The sequence below is a fragment of the Chelonoidis abingdonii genome, chromosome 6, assembly GCF_003597395.2.
Source record: "Chelonoidis abingdonii isolate Lonesome George chromosome 6, CheloAbing_2.0, whole genome shotgun sequence".
In the NCBI taxonomy this organism is placed as follows: Eukaryota; Metazoa; Chordata; order Testudines; family Testudinidae; genus Chelonoidis; species Chelonoidis abingdonii.
Window position 1 is genome coordinate 28,930,026 of NC_133774.1, and position 18,993 is coordinate 28,949,018.

Genomic DNA, 18,993 nt, shown 5'->3' on the forward strand with positions numbered 1-18,993 from the left:
CGTGTATCGAGGCCGGTGTGGCTTCCCTCTTCCCCAGGGAGCGTCGAGTCCCGGCCGTACACGTTTACAGCTCCTAAGATAGATGCAAGCAGACTGACTCTATTTGATACAACTGGGTGTTAACACTGAAGTTTAATTACCTCCTTTTTAATATCAACTTTGTTAACTATTTCACTGTTGAATACTTTAGCAGACATATCTAGCTACTCCAGGATTGTGGATGGAGTTTGGGATTATGAGAGTAGGAATGTGAGCAGACTACCAGCAACTTTCACCTTTCCTTGGGAATTTTTAAAGATGCAGAATAGACTACATAAGAGAAAAGACCAAGATACAATCTTTATTATGCTGTTCCATACTTTATGTTTTTCAATAATATAGGCATAGACTTTTCTATCTGAAAGTTTTCCTGCTTACATTTCACATTTTAAAAAGTCATTACTAGCAAAGTAATGTCACATCTGTAGCAGTATGCTGTCACATCAATCGTAATATTGACTTACATATAGTCTGCTGCTCAGTGGCAATTTTGGCAGAAGGCAGTGCACCCACATTTCTCATTGGAAGTGCACACTTTCATTTAAAGAAAGAAAAAAGATTGTATCAAGAGAATGGCATTGGTAAAATAAAAATAAGTTACTTCAGTGATTTGCCAGTATATTATGACACTTTTAATCAGTCTGAATGGGCCATGTTACATTATGATCTATAAAGTTATATATTATCTACAGCTGTTATATTATGATTATGAGAGAGATTAAGATTATTTGGAAACTGGAAGAAATATTCAAAATATATTGTTAAAAGCCTCACTACTCACAAAGGGTGAAATTCACACCTGTACAGGGGGACAATAAGAGGTTTATGTACCACTCAAGTCCCGCTTAAGTCCTTGTATTTGTCCTCTACACAGGGTAAATTGTACACGATTGGGGTATGATTCCATTCTCACTGAAGTCATGTCATTAACTGTAAAAGGAACAAGACAGGGTATTTACATAGGAAATCAAACAAACTTTTTTGTGAGTAATTAATGGTGGCTAGGTATGAAAATATTTTTCCATTAGCTGGCAGGTAGCCCTACATTTCAGTGTCTGAATTCCAGCTGAGCCTTCTGTCACATCCCTATTTTGATACACTGTCTTCAGTGCCTTTGAAAAATAAAACAGATTGTAGCTGCTAAATAGTTGAAAACATTCATGGTACTTAAGAGAGGGAAGATTTCAAATTTGGATGCGAACAGTGGTGCTTAAATGCCTAAAATAGGTTTTTGTGTGCTTATGTACTGATATGAACATCCAGATGCAGAACTGGAGGCTCTAATTCAGTGCAAAACTTCAAAACTGGTTCCAAAGTATAAAAATCTGTTATTTTTAAATATTATTTAGACTATGGCTTACAGGTGGTTATGTGATGTTAAATCATTTTTGCTACTACACATCATTAAAAATTTGTTCTATTTAATTTTATACTTGATTTCCTTCTATACCTTGTTTACAGAGGAGATTTATTATCGACAATAACTGCTGTAGCTGTCCTAGTCCAAGCCCTAGGGTGAAAACCTGGCTCTACTGAAATCAGTGGCAAAACTCACACTGAACCAAGATTTCATCCTGGTATATGCAGGCTTAACTACTATAAGCAGTAATTTTTACTTACTTTTGGTTTAAAGCAGGGGTAAGCTGCACTATTGCAAGTCATAGTTTATAGCAGTTTTGCCTGTCTTCATTAGGGCTTTGCACTAATCCTACTACACTGGTGTTAGCTGGTTACCAATGGCCGAAATTCCCAAAGTAGACAAGACCCGAGAAGGTACAAATAAAATCTCATTTTCTAAATATTTTGTTCTTCTATGTTTGGGATTCATTGTTAATATTATTGTATTTTCAATGGATCCTGATACTAATTAGTGCAAAGTAATACTAATCATTATTACATACTTATTTTACTATAAAGACTTGCTTATTTGTATAATAGCATCATCAACGAAGCTGGCAGTTTTAGAAATAGGTTTTGTTAGTAAGTTGTGCTCCTTCATTTAGCTGACTCTAGTGTAAGAAAGCAATATTTAAAAGAAAAATCTCAGCATCAAAATGTTGCAATTTCATACTATGTATCTATATTAAATGGAGAGGCTATTCCCCATCAGATTATACAATTATAAGACGTAGATTTTCATGGCTAAACTACAATAATGACTTGGCAATTTCCCTTTAAACTAAACAGAGAGTAAAACCTTAGGATAAACATCCTGAAAATCTGCTGAATAACAGTGATGTGCTATATAGTTAAGGAGAGCCTTCCATGGCTAGTATCTCAGAAGTGTTGTACATAAGACACATTAAAAAAACCCTGATACGTTATGTTTATTATTGTGTAATTGTTAGGTATTCAAAAATAACACACAAAACATTTAATGATCATTTTAGAGAACTACAGTCTATTACTGGTACAGTATAAAACTTTAGCAGTGGAGGCACATGGCCATGTTTATCACATGAACCCTGACTATTAAAATTGGGCTATTGGGTCAAGGATATATTGGCTTCTTTGCCACCCACTTCTATTTCCTGCTTTCACAACGGTGACTACCATTGGTGGTTACATTTTTTTTCGTGATGCTGTCCTCCACAAAGAGAGCAGTCCATGCCATCAGGGCCTACTTGCCCACATATCCTTCGTAGCAGTGAATTGGCATCTCTGGGTGAAGTTGCCTGATGAATTGTTTTTATGTGGACTGTGGCAGAGGCAGAAAGGATACATTTGATGAAAACTTTAATTTCAGTTCAGATTACCCAAATTGCAGTTGTGCTGATACCTGACAAAGAGAAAGTACCATCTAAAGCAATAAATCCAAAAGATCTAACGTTTGACACAGGTTAACCAAAACCTAGTACATGTGGAAGGGTAATCACTGATGATAGCCATAAATTGTGACTAATTAGCTTTGGTGATGTTTTATGCCAATTGGAAATCCAGAGGAGATATTACCCCCAATGAAACTCACACTTTACCAATATTCAAGATTAATCATTATCATAGATGCAACCTGAATGGGAAAGAAAATGCAAAAATATTAGTATTGCATAATAATTTACTACTAGCATAGATTTAAAAAAGTGATTCATTTCAGCTACATTACACGTCACAATTACTCTGTTGTTTGAAATGTGCAACATACCATCAGCAATATCATCGTAGATATCTCCATCACTGTGAATTTAGAAAGAGAAAAATATATTTTAGCTTAAACTCATGTAGTATATATTCTCATTTGCAAGTAGATACAAAATCACGTATCATGGTCTAGACCCATATCAAGTAATTAAACATGGTTAAGGACATATTTATTTATACATAGACTTCAGATATTTCTTTATTTGGAAGGATCATTCTGAAATCAGGATAGGTGTAGATGGCAACATGCTCAAGGAACTGAAGAATAGACATGGATAACATTTTTAGAAAATGGCTTTTTTCAAACGCAATCATGTAAGAAAAAATGATAACTAAAAATCATCATTTTGGGGACTACTTTTATAAAATGTTCATTTAAAATGAAATGGTCATTGATTTTTATTTATTTTTTTAACCCATAAATGAAAACAGTAGTAGAAGGCATCATCATACACTTAATCTTTCTTAGAAGATGTTCAGCAATATAATAATGGGACTGGAGAAAGTAAATGTTAGACAACACATTAGCTAATCTCCATCTACAAATAGTACATACCCTCCAAAGAGTATATTTTCAAACCAAGTTATTTACTTATGCACTTATTTATGTAATTGAATAGTCCCATTGGCTTTAACGGGACAACTCACATGTTTAAAGTTAAGTGCATGTATAAGGGTGTGCAGGGTTGAGACCAAAATCTGTCATCTAATTTGGTGTTTAAGGGCCTGATCCAAACCCCACTGAAGTCAATGGAAAGACTCCCATTTATTTTTATGGGCTTTGGATGAGGCCCTACGTGCTGATCCCAGTGCAACAAACTGTGTATTTGAAGCAGAAATACTGAGCCAAATTCTGCTTTGGGTTACACCTGTGCAGCCCCTGTGGAATTACACAGAAGAAAACTAGAGGAGAAATTGGTCTAATATATTTAAACATTTGAAATTGCCATCATTTTAATTAATGTGCAGTTAAATAATGATTATAATATTTAAATGATGGATTAAGACGTGTTTTGTGTAATTTTTCAATGCTCTGTCAATAATACTGGAGAGGTTCCGTAGATAATTTCAAATACAAATGTGGGAAGGATAAGCTTCATAACCAATCTAGCAATAAACTCATACAATACAATATTTTATTTTCACTTTTAGTTGCACAATGAGTAGTTAACAGCAAAACTGAATATGTTATGACAAGTTTCCAGAAGATCATTTAGTACTTACTTCTCCACTAAACTGGATCTCAGGACATAGCCATCTGTAAAATTATATATATATATTTAATTTCAATGTCAATTTACGTTATATTTCTTGAGTTCCCCAGAGAAGGGCATTTTTTAATATATAAAATAGAAATGTACCCTATATACCCATGGTACAGTAAAAAGGAAGAGGTTGTAATTGTGGAGAATTTACACACATGATCCTGAAATCAATTTAAAGTGATTAATTCATCATTAATTATTGTAATGAGAAGTAGCAGTAGTAGCAGTAATATTATGATGGCACCTAGAGGTCACAATCAGAGATCAGGGATCCATTGTGCTATGCACCGTACAGGCACATAAGCTGTAATTTTTCATGTCGTAATGAATTTCCATTGCTCAGACACCTAGTGGTATGGGGAACAGAGGGGAATTCAAGATGTACAGGATCTGATTTTATTTCTTATTTTAATTTCTTGGTTATTTAGCAGATGTGTGAAACAATGTGAGATTGCATAAGTTTTAACATCTCTCCCACCCCCACCTGCCACTGATAGCAGGCTTATAACCATCCCCTCTGCTGTCCCAGCACTGACAGCCCAAGCTGTCAGTCAAGCACGGGACTCATCCAAGGCCCGGCCAACAGCTCGGGCTGTCAGACCCACTTCAACTGAAAGCCAACAACCGAGGTTAGTAATGCAGTGTCTACATGGACACCGTGTCTCCCTGACTACATTGACATAAGCACTACACCTCTCATGGAGGTGGAGTTATTATGTTGGTGTAGCGGGCCACTAACTTCAGCGTAAGCAGCATTGTAGTGTAGAACCTGACATAATTGAGTCGATGTAAGCTGCCTTGCGTTGACCAACTCTGTAGTGTAGACCAAGTCTAACATTTTGCAGGACTGGCCCAACAATCTGCTGACATCTCATGGAGAACTTTGAGAAATATTCCATTTAAAAACCATTCTGTCTGTCTCATTTCTGCTTTTTAATCTTCCTTTCTTTATTAGGCACATTCGCAAGAGAGCAGGATTGCTCTTTCTCAAATAATTCATGGGCTCCTGCAACTTTTCCCCCACTTGAAGTCACAGGGTGCAATACTGTACTCAGATGTAGCAATGCAACCCATAGCACCCAGTAAATGGTTGTTCTGCTATTGCTGGAGGCTGGACTCATGATGTAGGAGCTAGGATTTCCTGCAGATCTCTGTTCTCTGAGTCTGTTTGACATTGCTCCCGCCTATACTGCATTTCTTTCTTTGTGGGAAAATGTGGCCCAAAAGCTATGTATCAAAACGTGACAGGTTTTAAAACTACTTTGTTTCCTTTTGTGTATTTTATGTGATATGTGAATGTAGGTGCCTGTGGGTAAAACTCTGCTCTTGTTTATCTGGTAAAAATGGATTCTTATTTGCACCAAGGGCTCTTTACAACACTGTAGCAGTATAATGGGACCTTAAATTACATTTACAAACACTTTAAGGTCCCTTTAGGCTGCCAATTTGAAACAAAGTCTACTGAAGTGAATGGAAAGTCTGCCATGGACTTTGAATCTAGCCCAGAGAGCAGTGTTAATGAAAATTTGATCCACAGAATTCTTCTAATAACTTCAGTGTGGTTATTCTACATTTATACCAGATAACTGAGAGAAGTATCTGTCCCTATAATTGTCACTTCTTGTGCACCAAGATGAGAATATGTGTTGATCTATGTAGGTGTGTAGGTAGGTAGTATATAAGTAAGTACACCTCTACCCTGATATAATGTGGTCCTCGGGAGACAAAAAATCTCACCGCATTATAGGTGAGACCGTGTTATATCAAACTTGCTTTGCCCCTCCTGTTCCTTGTTCCCTGACCGCCCCCTCCAGAGACCACCATCCCTAATCACCCTCAGGACCCCACCCCCTACCTAAACCCCCTGTCCCCTGACTGCTCCGACCCCTATCTCCCTCCGCCCCCTGACAGGCACTCGCCAGCAGTGGCAGGAAGTGAAGCAGCCTGGCCCCAGTCCGCTCCACTCTGCCTGCTCCCAGCCACTGCACTCCGCTTCCCACCGTCAGTGAGTACAGGGAGGTTGGGGAAAGGATGCCCCCCCCCACACACACTCACCTGTGGCAGGAAGTGGAGTGACGGGGCCTCAGCCCGTTCCGCTTTCCTTGCCTTGGCCCCAGCCGTGTCACTGGGGGGTGGCTGGGGAAAGGTCCTGCAGCACTCACCTGCGGCGGGAAGTGGAGTGCCACAGCTGGGAGCTGGTGGAGTGGAGCTGGCTGGGGCTGGGCTGCTCCGCTTTCAGCCACCGATGAGTGTAGGGAGGTTGGGAAAAGGTTGCCCTCCACACTCACCAGCGGCGGGAAGCGGAGCGACGTGGCCCCAGCCTGCTCCATTCTGCCACCTCCCAGCTGTGGTGCTCCGCTTCCCACCGCAGGTGAATACGGGGAGGTTGGGGAAAGGACGCCCCCTCCCTCCCCCGTACTTGCCTGCAGTGGGAAGCGGAGTGCCGCGGCTGGGAGCTGGCGGAGTGGAGAGGGCTGGGGCCAGGCTGCTCAGCTTCCGCCGCTGCTGGTGAGTGTGGGGGGATCCCTTCCCCCAAGCTCCCTCACCTGAGCCACATGGCTGGGGCTGTAGTGAGGGAAGCAAAGCAGGCTGCTCCCAGCCCCCCGCTAATCCCCTGAGCCACTCTGGGACTGCAGGGCCCCCAAAAGTGCCCTCCCACAGCTCCTGCCCCCCCAGACCCTGGGGTGGAGCTCCTGACTGCCCCCAAGACCCTCTGTCCCTTATCGAACCCCTCAGCCCCGACCTGGCCCGGCACCCTTAACACGCTGCTCAGAGCAGCATGTCAAAGCTTTACCTCATTGTATGCGAACCCATGTTATATCGAGTCATGTTATATTGGGGTAGAGGTGTATATAGGTACAGTAGCATTTGAACAAGTAAAAAATTAAATGGGGAAAATCATGTATGTAAGCAGAGTCAGGATGAGCTCTACCCTGACATCTGGTGGTGAATTTCAGGGAGTGTGGAAAGGAATTTCAGATATTTGCATTGGCACACCCACCCCACCTAGTATAGCCCACAGCAGCCTGGGATGGTTATTTTGACAGCTCTGGGATCCCCAATTTCTTTGTTATTGGGGCAGGAGGGAAAAAAAAGTGCTGTCACCCTAATTATGCGAATATGGAACTACGAGACTGCTTTATGACAGAAATGACTCAACCTCAATTAAGTAGTTCTTGCTAGCCAAGGGACATGGGTTCCAAAACCCAGTGAATTGAGAGAGGTTGAGGACTGGTATGTGTACCTGATGGTATGGGCCCCTTTTGAGGGCCTGGAACACCAATTGCACATCCTCTTCTCTCCACTGTTAAAGAGTAGAGCTAATTTTGATTCCATTAGGAGTCCATCTAGAGACTGCTGAGCTGATTTCATGTTGGACCAATGGTGCACCAGCACCAGGGCTCCCCTATTAAGAGCTGAAATCACTAAAAGAGCTGAACTGAGATCAATGAGTGCTGTGTTAACTAGTGGGGGAGCCTGAAAACCTATCGCTAAGCGGCTGGCAGAGCGGAGCAGTTTGCAGCAGCCAATGGAACAGTGAGCGGAGTGGAGCGTTTTGCAGGGACAGCTGGAGTGGCTCACGGGTCGGCTGGAGGAGCGGCACAGCTGTGTAGTGGAGCTGGTTGTGGTGAAGGCTGCAGCAGAATTCCACGGAGAGGCGGAGCAGTTGGCCCTGGCCCCCTTAACACCCTGTGTGGGCTTCCCCCCCCCCATTTCCACCCAGGGTTGGGCGGGGGGTAAAACTCTGCAGATAATGTTTTGAACTCTGGGGTGGCACTGACCAGAGACTTCCAGGTTGTTGGACTTTGGAGTGATTGAACTAAAGACCCTAAGGGGGAAAGGACATTATCAAACGTACTTGGAGGTGGGTTTTTGCTTATGGTTTGTGTTATAATCCTATTTGTGGTGTTTCTCCAATGGGATGCTGCATTGTTTCCCTCCTTTATTAAAAGGATTTTGCTACACTCAGACTCCATGCTTGTGAGAGGGGAGGTATTGCCTCCTAGAGGCGCCCGGGGGTGGTGGTATATAAGTGTCCCAGGTCACTGGGTGGAGGCTTGAGCCGGTTATGTATTGTGTTATTAAAACGGAATTCCTGGATACTGAACCTGGCCCTTGTTGCTGCCAATTCAGAGGGGCAGAAGGGTTACATGTACAAAGAGAAAAAGTGACAAGAAAAGTCCTTAACTGCTGAGTTTTGCTACCATGGATTTCACAGATGTTTTACTGTAGTATATTTGTAATAATTTTATTTTTATTGTGAGAAATGCCAACTTTATTGCTTTAGAATTCTTGTCAATATTAACTATATTTAAGGGTAAGATTTTGTCATGGATATTTTTAGTAAAAATCATGGACAGGTCACGGGCAATAAAGAAAAATTCATGGAAGCCCATGATTTGTCTGTGACTTTTACTAAAAATATCCATGACAAAATGAGGAGCTTAGATGTAAGGTCCCCACATTGCCTGGAGAAGCTGGGCAGCTGCGGGGGCCCACTCTGAACTCTAGGGGTTCCCACTGCCTGTGGGGGCTCAGAGCTCCAGGGTCCCCCACCACCTGCGGTGGCTTGGAGGTCTGGGGTCTCCCCGCTGCCCGCAGCAGCCGGGAGCTCTGGGATACCCCCGCTGTCTGTGGCGACTCGGAGCTCCAATCAGAACTGCGGCCCTGCCATCTGCAGCAGCCTGGAGCTCAGGGGTCCCTGCTGCCCATGGCAACCAGGAGCTACGGGTCCCCCTGCCACCTGTGGTAGTTGGGAGCTATGAGCTTCCCTCCTGGGCAGCTCCTGGCTGCTGGGGCAAATTCACAGAAGTCTCTTATCATGCATTTGTGTAAGTAATAACAAAATAATAACAACAAATAATCTATATGCTGTCAGCCCTAAAGCAAACAGAAAAAGCAATCATCAGTCAATGCTTGATCATAACAAGGTTGTGGTTCTTTTAGTTTCATGAGTGATGTTATGCAGTAAATTATTATTCTCTGCTTGCCAGTTTGTTCAACAATATGTGTCATGTTGTACCATGTGTTACATAACTTACATTTTCCTTCTTCATTCCTACACAGGACCTTGGCATCATCTATGATTTGCATAACTTCAACTGACTCCCCTGGTTTCACTTGTAAGTCTTTTGCTCCCCATTTTTTAGATGGCAGATCTGCGATAATTGTTGTGGAATAAAGAACTCTAATTTCACCTTCAAACTGCAAAAACAAAATAAAGAGATGCAAGAGGCAAACATTACACAAGCTTTATAGTCTCTTATACATTGTGTTATAGTCTCTTAACACTTATGGTTTGTTTTTCAGAAACTTAGGCAAGTAATTGTGTGCGCTGTTCTGGTATCTATATTTCTGACTGCACATCTCTTACGCCTCTTTATTCCATGCAGAACATAGGGCTTTCCATCTTTGCTGATCTCCTGCTGCCATATTATTTTGATGGCTTTTGGTTCTGCTTCTGTTGTGTGTTTCTATGTTATTCTTGGTCTCCCTCCTGTTTTGTTGCCCTGGCTCTGTTCCAGTCCTATGTCTATCTTGTTATATTATTCAGGTATTTCCTCCACGTATGTTCTAGAAATCTCCATTTTTGTTCCATAATTTCCTGTCTTATCGGTTTCTGTTTTGTCCTCCAGAATTCTTCATTTGTGTTTTTTTACTGGTCATCTGATATTGAGGATTTGTCTAAGGCAGCTGTTTATGAAAACTTAGAGTTAGGTAGTAAGGTCTTAATAAGTCTTCAAGTTTCAGTGCCATATATTAATATTGACTTGACAATGATGTTAAATATTTGAAATTTAATCTAGAGGGCAAAATGTATGTTTCTCCAGATCAACTTTAGCATTACAAAGGCATGTCTGTCTTTTGATATTCTGGCTTGAATGTCTGTCCTACCTGTGACATTTACAATGCTGCCAAAATATGTGAAATATTGGATTTTTTTATGTCAGTCCCAGAAAAGGTTATTGGTGCTTTTTCTTGTGGCTTAATTCTCATGGTTTTAGATTTCTTGGTGCTGATTTTTAATCCCACTAATTGTGCGTAGGCCTGGATCATTTGATTTTGTCTTGCATGTCTCTATGGGTATGGGATAGCAAATTGATGTTATCTGCAAAGCTATTTGCATATGCAAGTACCAATTTGCTGATACAAATAGAGAATGCACTGCATATCAAAGTGTTTGAAAGTCAGCCCTTGGTGTGAATGAATGGGATGATGTATATTTTATCCAAGTCAGTCAAAAAATCACAAATGACAAACTCTTATTGACATGAGGTGTACCTAATAAAATCACTTCTTTCCCAATAGGCTACTCCTTTCACACAATTATTCAGCTGTCTTTGAATAATTGTACTGATTTCTAAATTTTTGTAGGGAAATTTTTGTGTTAGCAAAGGTTGCTGAACTGACACAGGTGGAGAGTGAAATCATCTTTCATCAAAGAAACAGGTACAGCACAGGCAGTGGCAATGCAGACTTCCCACACTGTTTTCCAATATGCTCTAGCTCTGAGCTGGATGAATCACTCTAAAAATCAGAGCACAGATCGTTCAGTCCTTGGCCACTGTGTTGAGACTGTCAACAAAAGCGCCAATTTTATTCAGTTTGTATCCATGTCCCAAGTGTGTAAAATACTGGCAAACATTATTCTATGGTTTATAGCTCATGTAATGCTGATTTTTTTTTTAAAGGCTCCAGAGGCAATCCGGGCAATTACAGGCCAGAAAATCTAACTTCAGTACCAGGCAAATTGGTTGAAATTATACTAAAGGACAGAATTATCAGACACAGAGATGAACACAATATGTTGAAGAGTCAAAATGGCTTTTGTAAAGGAAAATTGTGCCTCATCAATCTGTAGAATTCTTTGATGGATCAACAAACATGTAGACAAGGGTGATCCAGTGGATACAGTGTACTTGGACTTTCAGAAAGCCTTTCACAAGGTCCCTCACCAAAGGCTTTTAAGCAGACATGATAAGAGGGAAAGTCCTCTCATGGATCAGTAACTGGTTAAAAGATAGGAAGGCCAAAAGTAAGAATGGGATCAAAAAAGAATCAGATAAATTCGTGGAGGATAGGCCCATCAATGGCTATTAGCCAAGATGGTCAGTGAGGCAACTCTATGCTCTGGGTGTCCCTAAAGTTTTGACTGCCAGAAGCTGGGACTGGACAACAGGGGATGGATCATTCGGTAACTGCCTGTTCTATTCATTCCTTCTGAAACATCTGGCACTGGATGCTGTCGGAAGACAGGATTCAGGGCTAGATGGACCATTGGTCTGACCCAGTATAGCCATTCTTGTGCTTTTATTGTGTAAGAGGAACGATCTTTATTACTTTGCAGCATACCTGCATCATATAGTTTTTGAGATAAGAATGGCCATACTGGGTCAGACCAAAGGTCCATCCAGCCCAGTATCCAGTCTACTGACAGTGGCCAATGCCAGGTGTCCCCGAGGGAGTGAACCTAACAGGTAATGATCAAGTGATCTCTCTCCTGCCATCCATCTCCACCCTCTGACAAACAGAGTCTAGGGACACCATTCCTTACCCATCCTGGCTAATAGCCATTAATGGACTTAACCTCCATGAATATATCTAGCTCTCTTTTAATGCCTACATCCTATTTCAGTTATTAATTGCAGCAGTTGTTTAATGTTCTGTGTACCACAAAGCAAAAAAAAAATCCTTTAATTAAAATGATATAATAAGTGACGAGTCTGTGTGAATTGTACTGTTATTACTAATTCGTGCCTACTGTGGTAGTGTCAGACATAAGGCAGAAACCCTCACAATGTAAATTAATATTGTACAAATTACTATACTTCTAAGATGCTGAGCTTTGGCCTAAGTTTGCCACTGGTTTCAAATGGCATCAGGACAGGTCTAAGCAACACTGAAAATTGCTGCCTTTATCCAGTGGGTCTGAATATAAACAAGTCTACATCATTGCACTAACCTTTGTTCCTAAACTGTCATTTGAAAGAACTAGAGTTGCCACAGGAACATACAACTAAAAGATATATATATTTTTATGTTAATATAACGTCTTCAGTTTAATTTAATTTTACCAAAAAGGGTGTCAGATGGATGAAAGCCAAAGTTTGAAGCAGATCAATTCCCTGACTGAAAAGTTGGCTACAGAATCTCCTGAGCTCTAATCTGAGTTTTTACACTGATTTGGACAAGTCACTTACGATTTCTAGGATGCTGAGCACCCATAACCCCTGATTAATTCAGGAAAACTGAGGATCTCAGGACCTCTGGGTCAGTTCCATCATCTATAGAAGTGGATATAGTAATATTTTGCTACTTCAAAAGGTGCTTGTGAGGATCAACTATCTAACTTTGCTCAGCACTCTGAAGATGTAAATTGTCAATTATTACAAGCACTCACTGACTCTATGTCTACGTGCCACTCAAAACTGCTTTGATTTTATTTCCTTTTATTTCATTGTTAATCAAGTATTGACTTAACTGAGATAAGCCTTGTCCTTGAAAACCTTTGTTCATGCAGAATATACTTGCTTGCTGTAGTAATCCCATTGAAATTGATGGGATTTCTTCTGTAAAGCTTTGCAAGATCAACATTTAGGGAGAGAAATCAATGCTGATTATTGGAATTTTTAAAGCTATGTTAAAAATATTGAGTGAAGTACAGTGAATATTATTCCATTTAAGATGATCATGTGATCTCCAAAAATGAGTACTGTACCTTTCAGTGGCAGAAGAAATCAAGGGATAATTTAAAAATTAGAGAATAAACTATGCAAGCATTTTCATTTTTAGATTGTATTCTAATAAGACTTACTTTAAACTTTTTTCTGAACTCTTTCTCCTCTTTTTCCATCTTTTTAAGCTTTCGTGTGTCTTTCTCATCTGATTTACCCCTTCCGAGGCTCAGAGATTTCATAATTAATGATGATCTAAAACACCAGATTAGAGACAAAACACAATTAATAACGTGATAGGATGTGATACACTTTCAGACACTTCAGTAAATGTGCATTTACACTTCATTTGTCTTTGATCAATTTCATTTACACCTACTGTGCTAATATGGATAATCATTATACACTAACAGTTGGATTTTCAAAGGCATAAAAAAGTAGGAATATTTTCTTTTCTATGTTTATTAGGTGTATGTGAGTTCTGACTTATTTATCTACTACCCACACAAAATAAGGAAACTATTCAAAAGATACCTCTTACCTTTGTACTACAGATTAGTTAAATGACACACTATTTTAGAACCTTATGCAGGATATGGTTTTCTGGGGAACATGTATGCTTGGTGTGCAACAGGCTGAGTAATCTAGATGACTATTCCACTGTGGGGCTGCCTGGACAGTCTTAGCCTCTCACAGTGTAGCAGCCTTAAGCCTATGTGACCACACACAGGGCTGGCTCCAGGCACCAGCGGAGGAAGCACATGCCTGGGGTGGCACAGTCTAAGGGGTGGCATTCTGTCCATTCTTGGGGCAGCACAGTCCAGGTGTGTTGTTTTTTTTTGGTTGTTTTTTCTGCTTCACAGTTTGGGCAGCAGTCCAAGCAGCTGCTTATTATTATTATTATTATTATTATTATTATTTTGCAAAAATGGTAGAGCCGGCCCTGACCACACATGGCCTCACTATTCCAGGGACTCTGCACCACACACATATACACAAGGTCCACTTAGAGTGCCATTGTTACTTCCATGTTTGTAATGCTGTCAGACTGTCTGTGGCAGAAACTGAATTCCTTTGCCACCCTCCATCCCTCCACTTCTGGAAAGCTGAGCTTTGACTCCACCTCCTGTCTTTCCAATCTTTTTAGGGTTGGAAACTACAGAACATTTCACACAGGGAGGCTGTTGAAATAGCCTGGAAATGGTGGGTCAGATCCTTCCTTTTTATGTGCATGTTGTTAGTGTTCTGTGTTTTTGTCACCTCCAGACTGGGTTACTGAGGTGCTTTCTACTGGGACTATACTGAAGACTCTGATGAAAAGTCAGCAAGGGCAGAGTATGACACCCTGTTTAGTTACTGGTCCTCTCAGCAAGCAGCATAATACATCTTTGATTCAGGTGTATAATACATCAAAATACATAATATTAGTATAATACATCTCTGCCCTGACTGCCAGGTCATCTCTAGGTACAAAACCAGGTATTAATGTAATGCATATGGTAAGTCTCTAAGTGGCTTGGGTCCTCAATACATTAGAGATGTAACCTTAGAGGTTTTTAAGGCCCAGCTTGACAAAGCCCTGGCTGGGACGATTTAGTTGGGGTTGGTCCTGCTTTGAGCAGGGAGTTGGACTAGATGACCTCCTGAGGTTCCTTCCAACCCTGATAGTCTATGATTCTATGATTGCCTTCTCTCGTCACATGATACTGGAGCAGCTGAGATCAACCATAGCGCTCAAGGTGTCAGTCCCTAGGTTTAAACAGAAAGACTAACGGCAGAGCAGTTACAGCAGGAAGTCCTTGACTCTGGAATTCATTTCTCCCTTTGGGCCAACAGAGCCTGAATTTGTTGAAATTCAGGGCATGTTGCAAAGCCTATTTACTCTACGCCCAGGCAATGAAAACTACACTATTTGGCAACAGCAAACAAGATACACAAGCTGAGTAATGTAACAATTTGCCATAGCAAATACCTTGAAAATGTGTCACAACATATATAATCTTTTCCCACAAGTATAGCTTTTATTTTCACTTACCCAATTTCTATTGGTGGAGGAGGGAATTCGGATGATTCTACATCATCATAAACATCATTGTCTCCTGCGTCTGAAACAGCAGAATTCAAAACAATGAAAGATTAGTATGCAGTCCTTGCGTAGTGCATACAGTCCCACGCTGTAACAAAATGTATGTTAAAGAGGACAATAAATTGCAGCATGAAGTGTATCCATATATTTTATAGTTAACAGGCAACTTTTCATTGTGGATTGCCTCACCATGCAGGACCAATTTACACTAAAATCAGCCAATCTTTTCAGAATAATACTATTGATAATAAACAACAGGTATTCACTGATATTTTAATCTTTTTAAGATTAAACAAGTTTTAGCACATGTTGGTTAATGTAGTGGCCTTTAATCGTCAATTTAATTAGGTCACTTCCCACTGTGCTGCCTCAAAGTATGCATTTTGGGCTCAATTTTCATTCACACTAAGGCCATTTTACACCACTCTGGTAATATAAAGATGCCTTTTACTGGACATGAATCAAATTTACATTATCTTTCTGACTAGTTTATACTTTACACTGCTAGAGCTGTGGGAGGAGGCCATATCATAAATGAGAATCACGCCCCAAAATTATACTTTGAAGCTGGCCCTATCATTTGCAGAAAGGCATTAGTTGTTGATCAACACATCAAGTCAGTCAGTGCCTAAAAAAAGCGATTACAGGAAATGTAGGCTTAAGTTTTGGTTCTAGGCAGCAGCAGCAAGAATCTTAAGAATTTGCTTAATATTCCATAGCTGGGTTGATATTTACCAGTGTTTGTGGCCTTAACAAGAGAGTGCATTATTTAAAAAAAAAAAAAGTTCACTTCTGTATAATTGCACATTTTTAAAACCATGCATTCAATATTTCTTTCTAACAACAACTGTTTATACTATATGATGAATGAAATAAGACATGTAGAAGAGAAAAAATTTTCTCTTTAACCTCTGAAGATAGGACAAGAAGCAATGGGCTTAAATTGCAGCAAGCAGGGCTGGCTCCAGGCACCAGCGCAGCAAGCAGGTACCTGGAGCAGCCAAGGGGAAGGGGCAGCACGTCCAGCTCTTCAGCAGTATTTCGGCAGCAGGTTCCTCTTGGAGGGAAGGATCTGCTGCCAAAGTGCCGCCAAAGAAGAAAGCGGCGCGGTGGAGCTGCCACCAAAGTGCTGCCAATCGCGATCACGGCTTTCCCTCTCCCCCCCCCCCGCCGCTTGGGGCAGCAAAAACCCTGGAGCTGGCCCTGGCAGCAAGGGCAGTTCAGGTAGGACATTACAAAAAGCACTGGAATAAATTGCCTAGGGAGGATGCAGAATCTGCATCAGTGGAGAATTTTAAGAGCAGGTTAGACAAACACCTGTCAGGGATGGTCTAGGTAATACTTAGTCCTGCCTTGAGTGCAGGGGACTGGACTAACTGACCTCTCAAGGTCCTTTCTAGTCCTACACTTCAATGATTCTATGATTCATAAGCAAAAAATCATGACACTTTATTAAAGGTGCACTGCCTTTTACAGACCCAACATTATATTTGTAGGTGAGCTAAGGTATTTCAAAATTTAATCAATGGGAAATCCTGATTCTTATTTTTGATCATTTTTTTGTGAACAGCATAATTCAGAACAATATATGCAGCAATGTTGGTGTTAACTACATTATGCTGCAAGAATTAATATAAAAATAAAACAGTGAAAAATTACATGGGTTATTGCTTACCTTTCCCAAACATCTTTATTGGAGGATTCATGCTGAAAAAAATGCAATCTTCATTAAATAATTATAATCAAATGAACAGACTTTCTCCTAATTTAAACCCCTGATAGCCAATTCACAACACTGGTGCTGCACATTACCTATTGTTAAATTTGTGCCACTCCGCAAACATTAGAAATGGGCATGTGGTTTTTACCAGTGTATCAGGTAAACATGTTCAGAACTGGTGTTCAGAACTGGTCTACTCTATTTCTACTCTATTTCTCCATCGCTGGTAACACTGGAGGAGATGCACCAGTCTTATGATCACTATGGAAGATAACCCAGAAACTGTAATTGTTGACAAAGCCAATGGGAGCAGGATTGGACCAAATAAAGGGGTCCTGCTGTGATTTTTTTAGAAGTTTCTCCATATTTCATAGTCTTCTTTTAGACAGAGAGCATGTGATTTGTGGCTTCATTGAGTATTTGGAATCAGAAATTATGGAGATCTGCTTGTGAGAATTAGAGAGGTTGTTTTGAATAGGAGGAGGATCCAGTAAGAGGAGGAGACAATCTTTGCCATTCTTCTGTTTTGCATATTATACATATTTTGGGCTCACAGGGCCAGATTCACCAGCATACAACAGCTGGTTAGTGCCATGCTGGTGATGCAAATAAAAGTAACTTCTGGTGAGTTTATAATAAAGTCATGTCACCAGACAGGCACAAAGTAGCTGGGATGTTCTGATGAATAAAGCCCTCTGTTTTTCACAGCAAAAATAATATTTTAATTTAGTGATTGAGTTCTTTGGGTAAATAAAAACATTTTGTTAATACAGAATGCTTATATTATACAACTGAAAATATGTCCTCTAGACAATTCTAAGACCATTTTATAGGATGATTTCATGTTATAAACTTGCATAAATCAATTAGTAAGCATTTTGGACCCAGTTCAGCAGTCCATCCCTATTCATCAAAGGACTTAAGTACATGCTTCACTTTAAGTACATGCTGAAGTCCCACTGAAATCAATGTTTTACTGAATAGAGAAGAACATATGAATGTGTGTACATGCTGTGCCTGATTGGGACATCTGTTCTCTTTGAATCTGAAGTCAAATGTATGCGCTTCACACATTCTGTCATTAATAAAGATAGCATAGCATAGAAAAGGACATGCTGCAGTAGGCAATGGAGAGCAATATTATTTCAAAATCTGTTTATCTGTGTGCAGTTTGATTCGTGACTGATTAAGTTGCTATGAGAACATGTTAGTAGCACATGATCAACACGATGTTAGCATTAGTTGTAGTGCACTATGTTTTCATGGCAGACTCTTACAAGGAACCTCCATTATCTTCTGTCTCATTGACTTTGGTTGTTTTCTCTCGTACACTTTTCTTTTTGTCATCTTTTCCCTTTAACATCTTCAAAAGTCCCCAGGACCGGGAGTCATTCTTATCTTCATCCTGTGATATAGACCTTTGGAGTATGCATGCAATTATCACAATGCAGAATGGGACATTCTCTCTCAAAAAGGCCATTTTCAGCTCTTGGTTGATGCACGTAATTCTCGTTACTGAGAACTAGGGGCATGCCATGAAGTGAGAATAGACACCTATTAACTTATTTTCTAACATGTTAGTACTTAATAAATATAGAATTAAAAATGTTATTAGAACAACAGCCATACAAAAACAAGTGGCTAACTACAGCCCGGATCCTGGAAATACATAACCACATGCCCAACTCTTGCATAGTCTTATGCAGCTCAATAAGACTACACATATGAGTATAGTTAGGCATATGCTGTAGGATCAGGGTCTAAGGCCCCAGTCCTGTAAATGGCTCACTGCAGTTGCAAAGGTATGCTTGAGTGGCGTTGGCTGCAGACTGAGGCCTATACAGCACAAACACACAAGATCGGACATACTGCAGTGTACTTACAGCAAAGTAGAAAGCGTTAAGTACAACTCTGCATTGCACTGGAAGCCTTCCCAACAGTGCAGTGTAATGTATAGGAGAAGGAAGGTGGAAGGAGTATCCCGTTTTAGGCATTTATAATGAGTAACATCCTGGACTGCAAGAAAATGATCCAGCTCTTTTAGGTCATTCACATTTAATGTTTGCATGT

The 18,993-nt window shown here is 40.4% G+C and overlaps 1 protein-coding gene across 4 annotated transcripts in view; it reads right to left on the reverse strand.

The window, feature by feature from the left end:
* Nucleotides 1-2,350: 2,350 nt before the first annotated feature.
* FYB1 (FYN binding protein 1) overlaps nucleotides 2,351-18,993 on the reverse strand; it is a 119,865-nt gene continuing 103,222 nt past the window's right edge. For all 4 annotated transcript variants that reach the window (XM_032773047.2, XM_032773048.2, XM_032773045.2 and 1 more), the window contains exons 12-19: nucleotides 18,201-18,341; nucleotides 16,879-16,910; nucleotides 15,153-15,222; nucleotides 13,258-13,372; nucleotides 9,485-9,647; nucleotides 4,402-4,435; nucleotides 3,182-3,213; nucleotides 2,351-3,049 (exon numbers count right to left, since the gene is read on the reverse strand). In XM_032773047.2, the coding sequence (XP_032628938.1) occupies nucleotides 3,027-3,049; nucleotides 3,182-3,213; nucleotides 4,402-4,435; nucleotides 9,485-9,647; nucleotides 13,258-13,372; nucleotides 15,153-15,222; nucleotides 16,879-16,910; nucleotides 18,201-18,341 (610 nt within the window). In that variant the 3' untranslated portion in view covers nucleotides 2,351-3,026. The remainder of the gene's footprint in view (nucleotides 3,050-3,181; nucleotides 3,214-4,401; nucleotides 4,436-9,484; nucleotides 9,648-13,257; nucleotides 13,373-15,152; nucleotides 15,223-16,878; nucleotides 16,911-18,200; nucleotides 18,342-18,993) is intronic.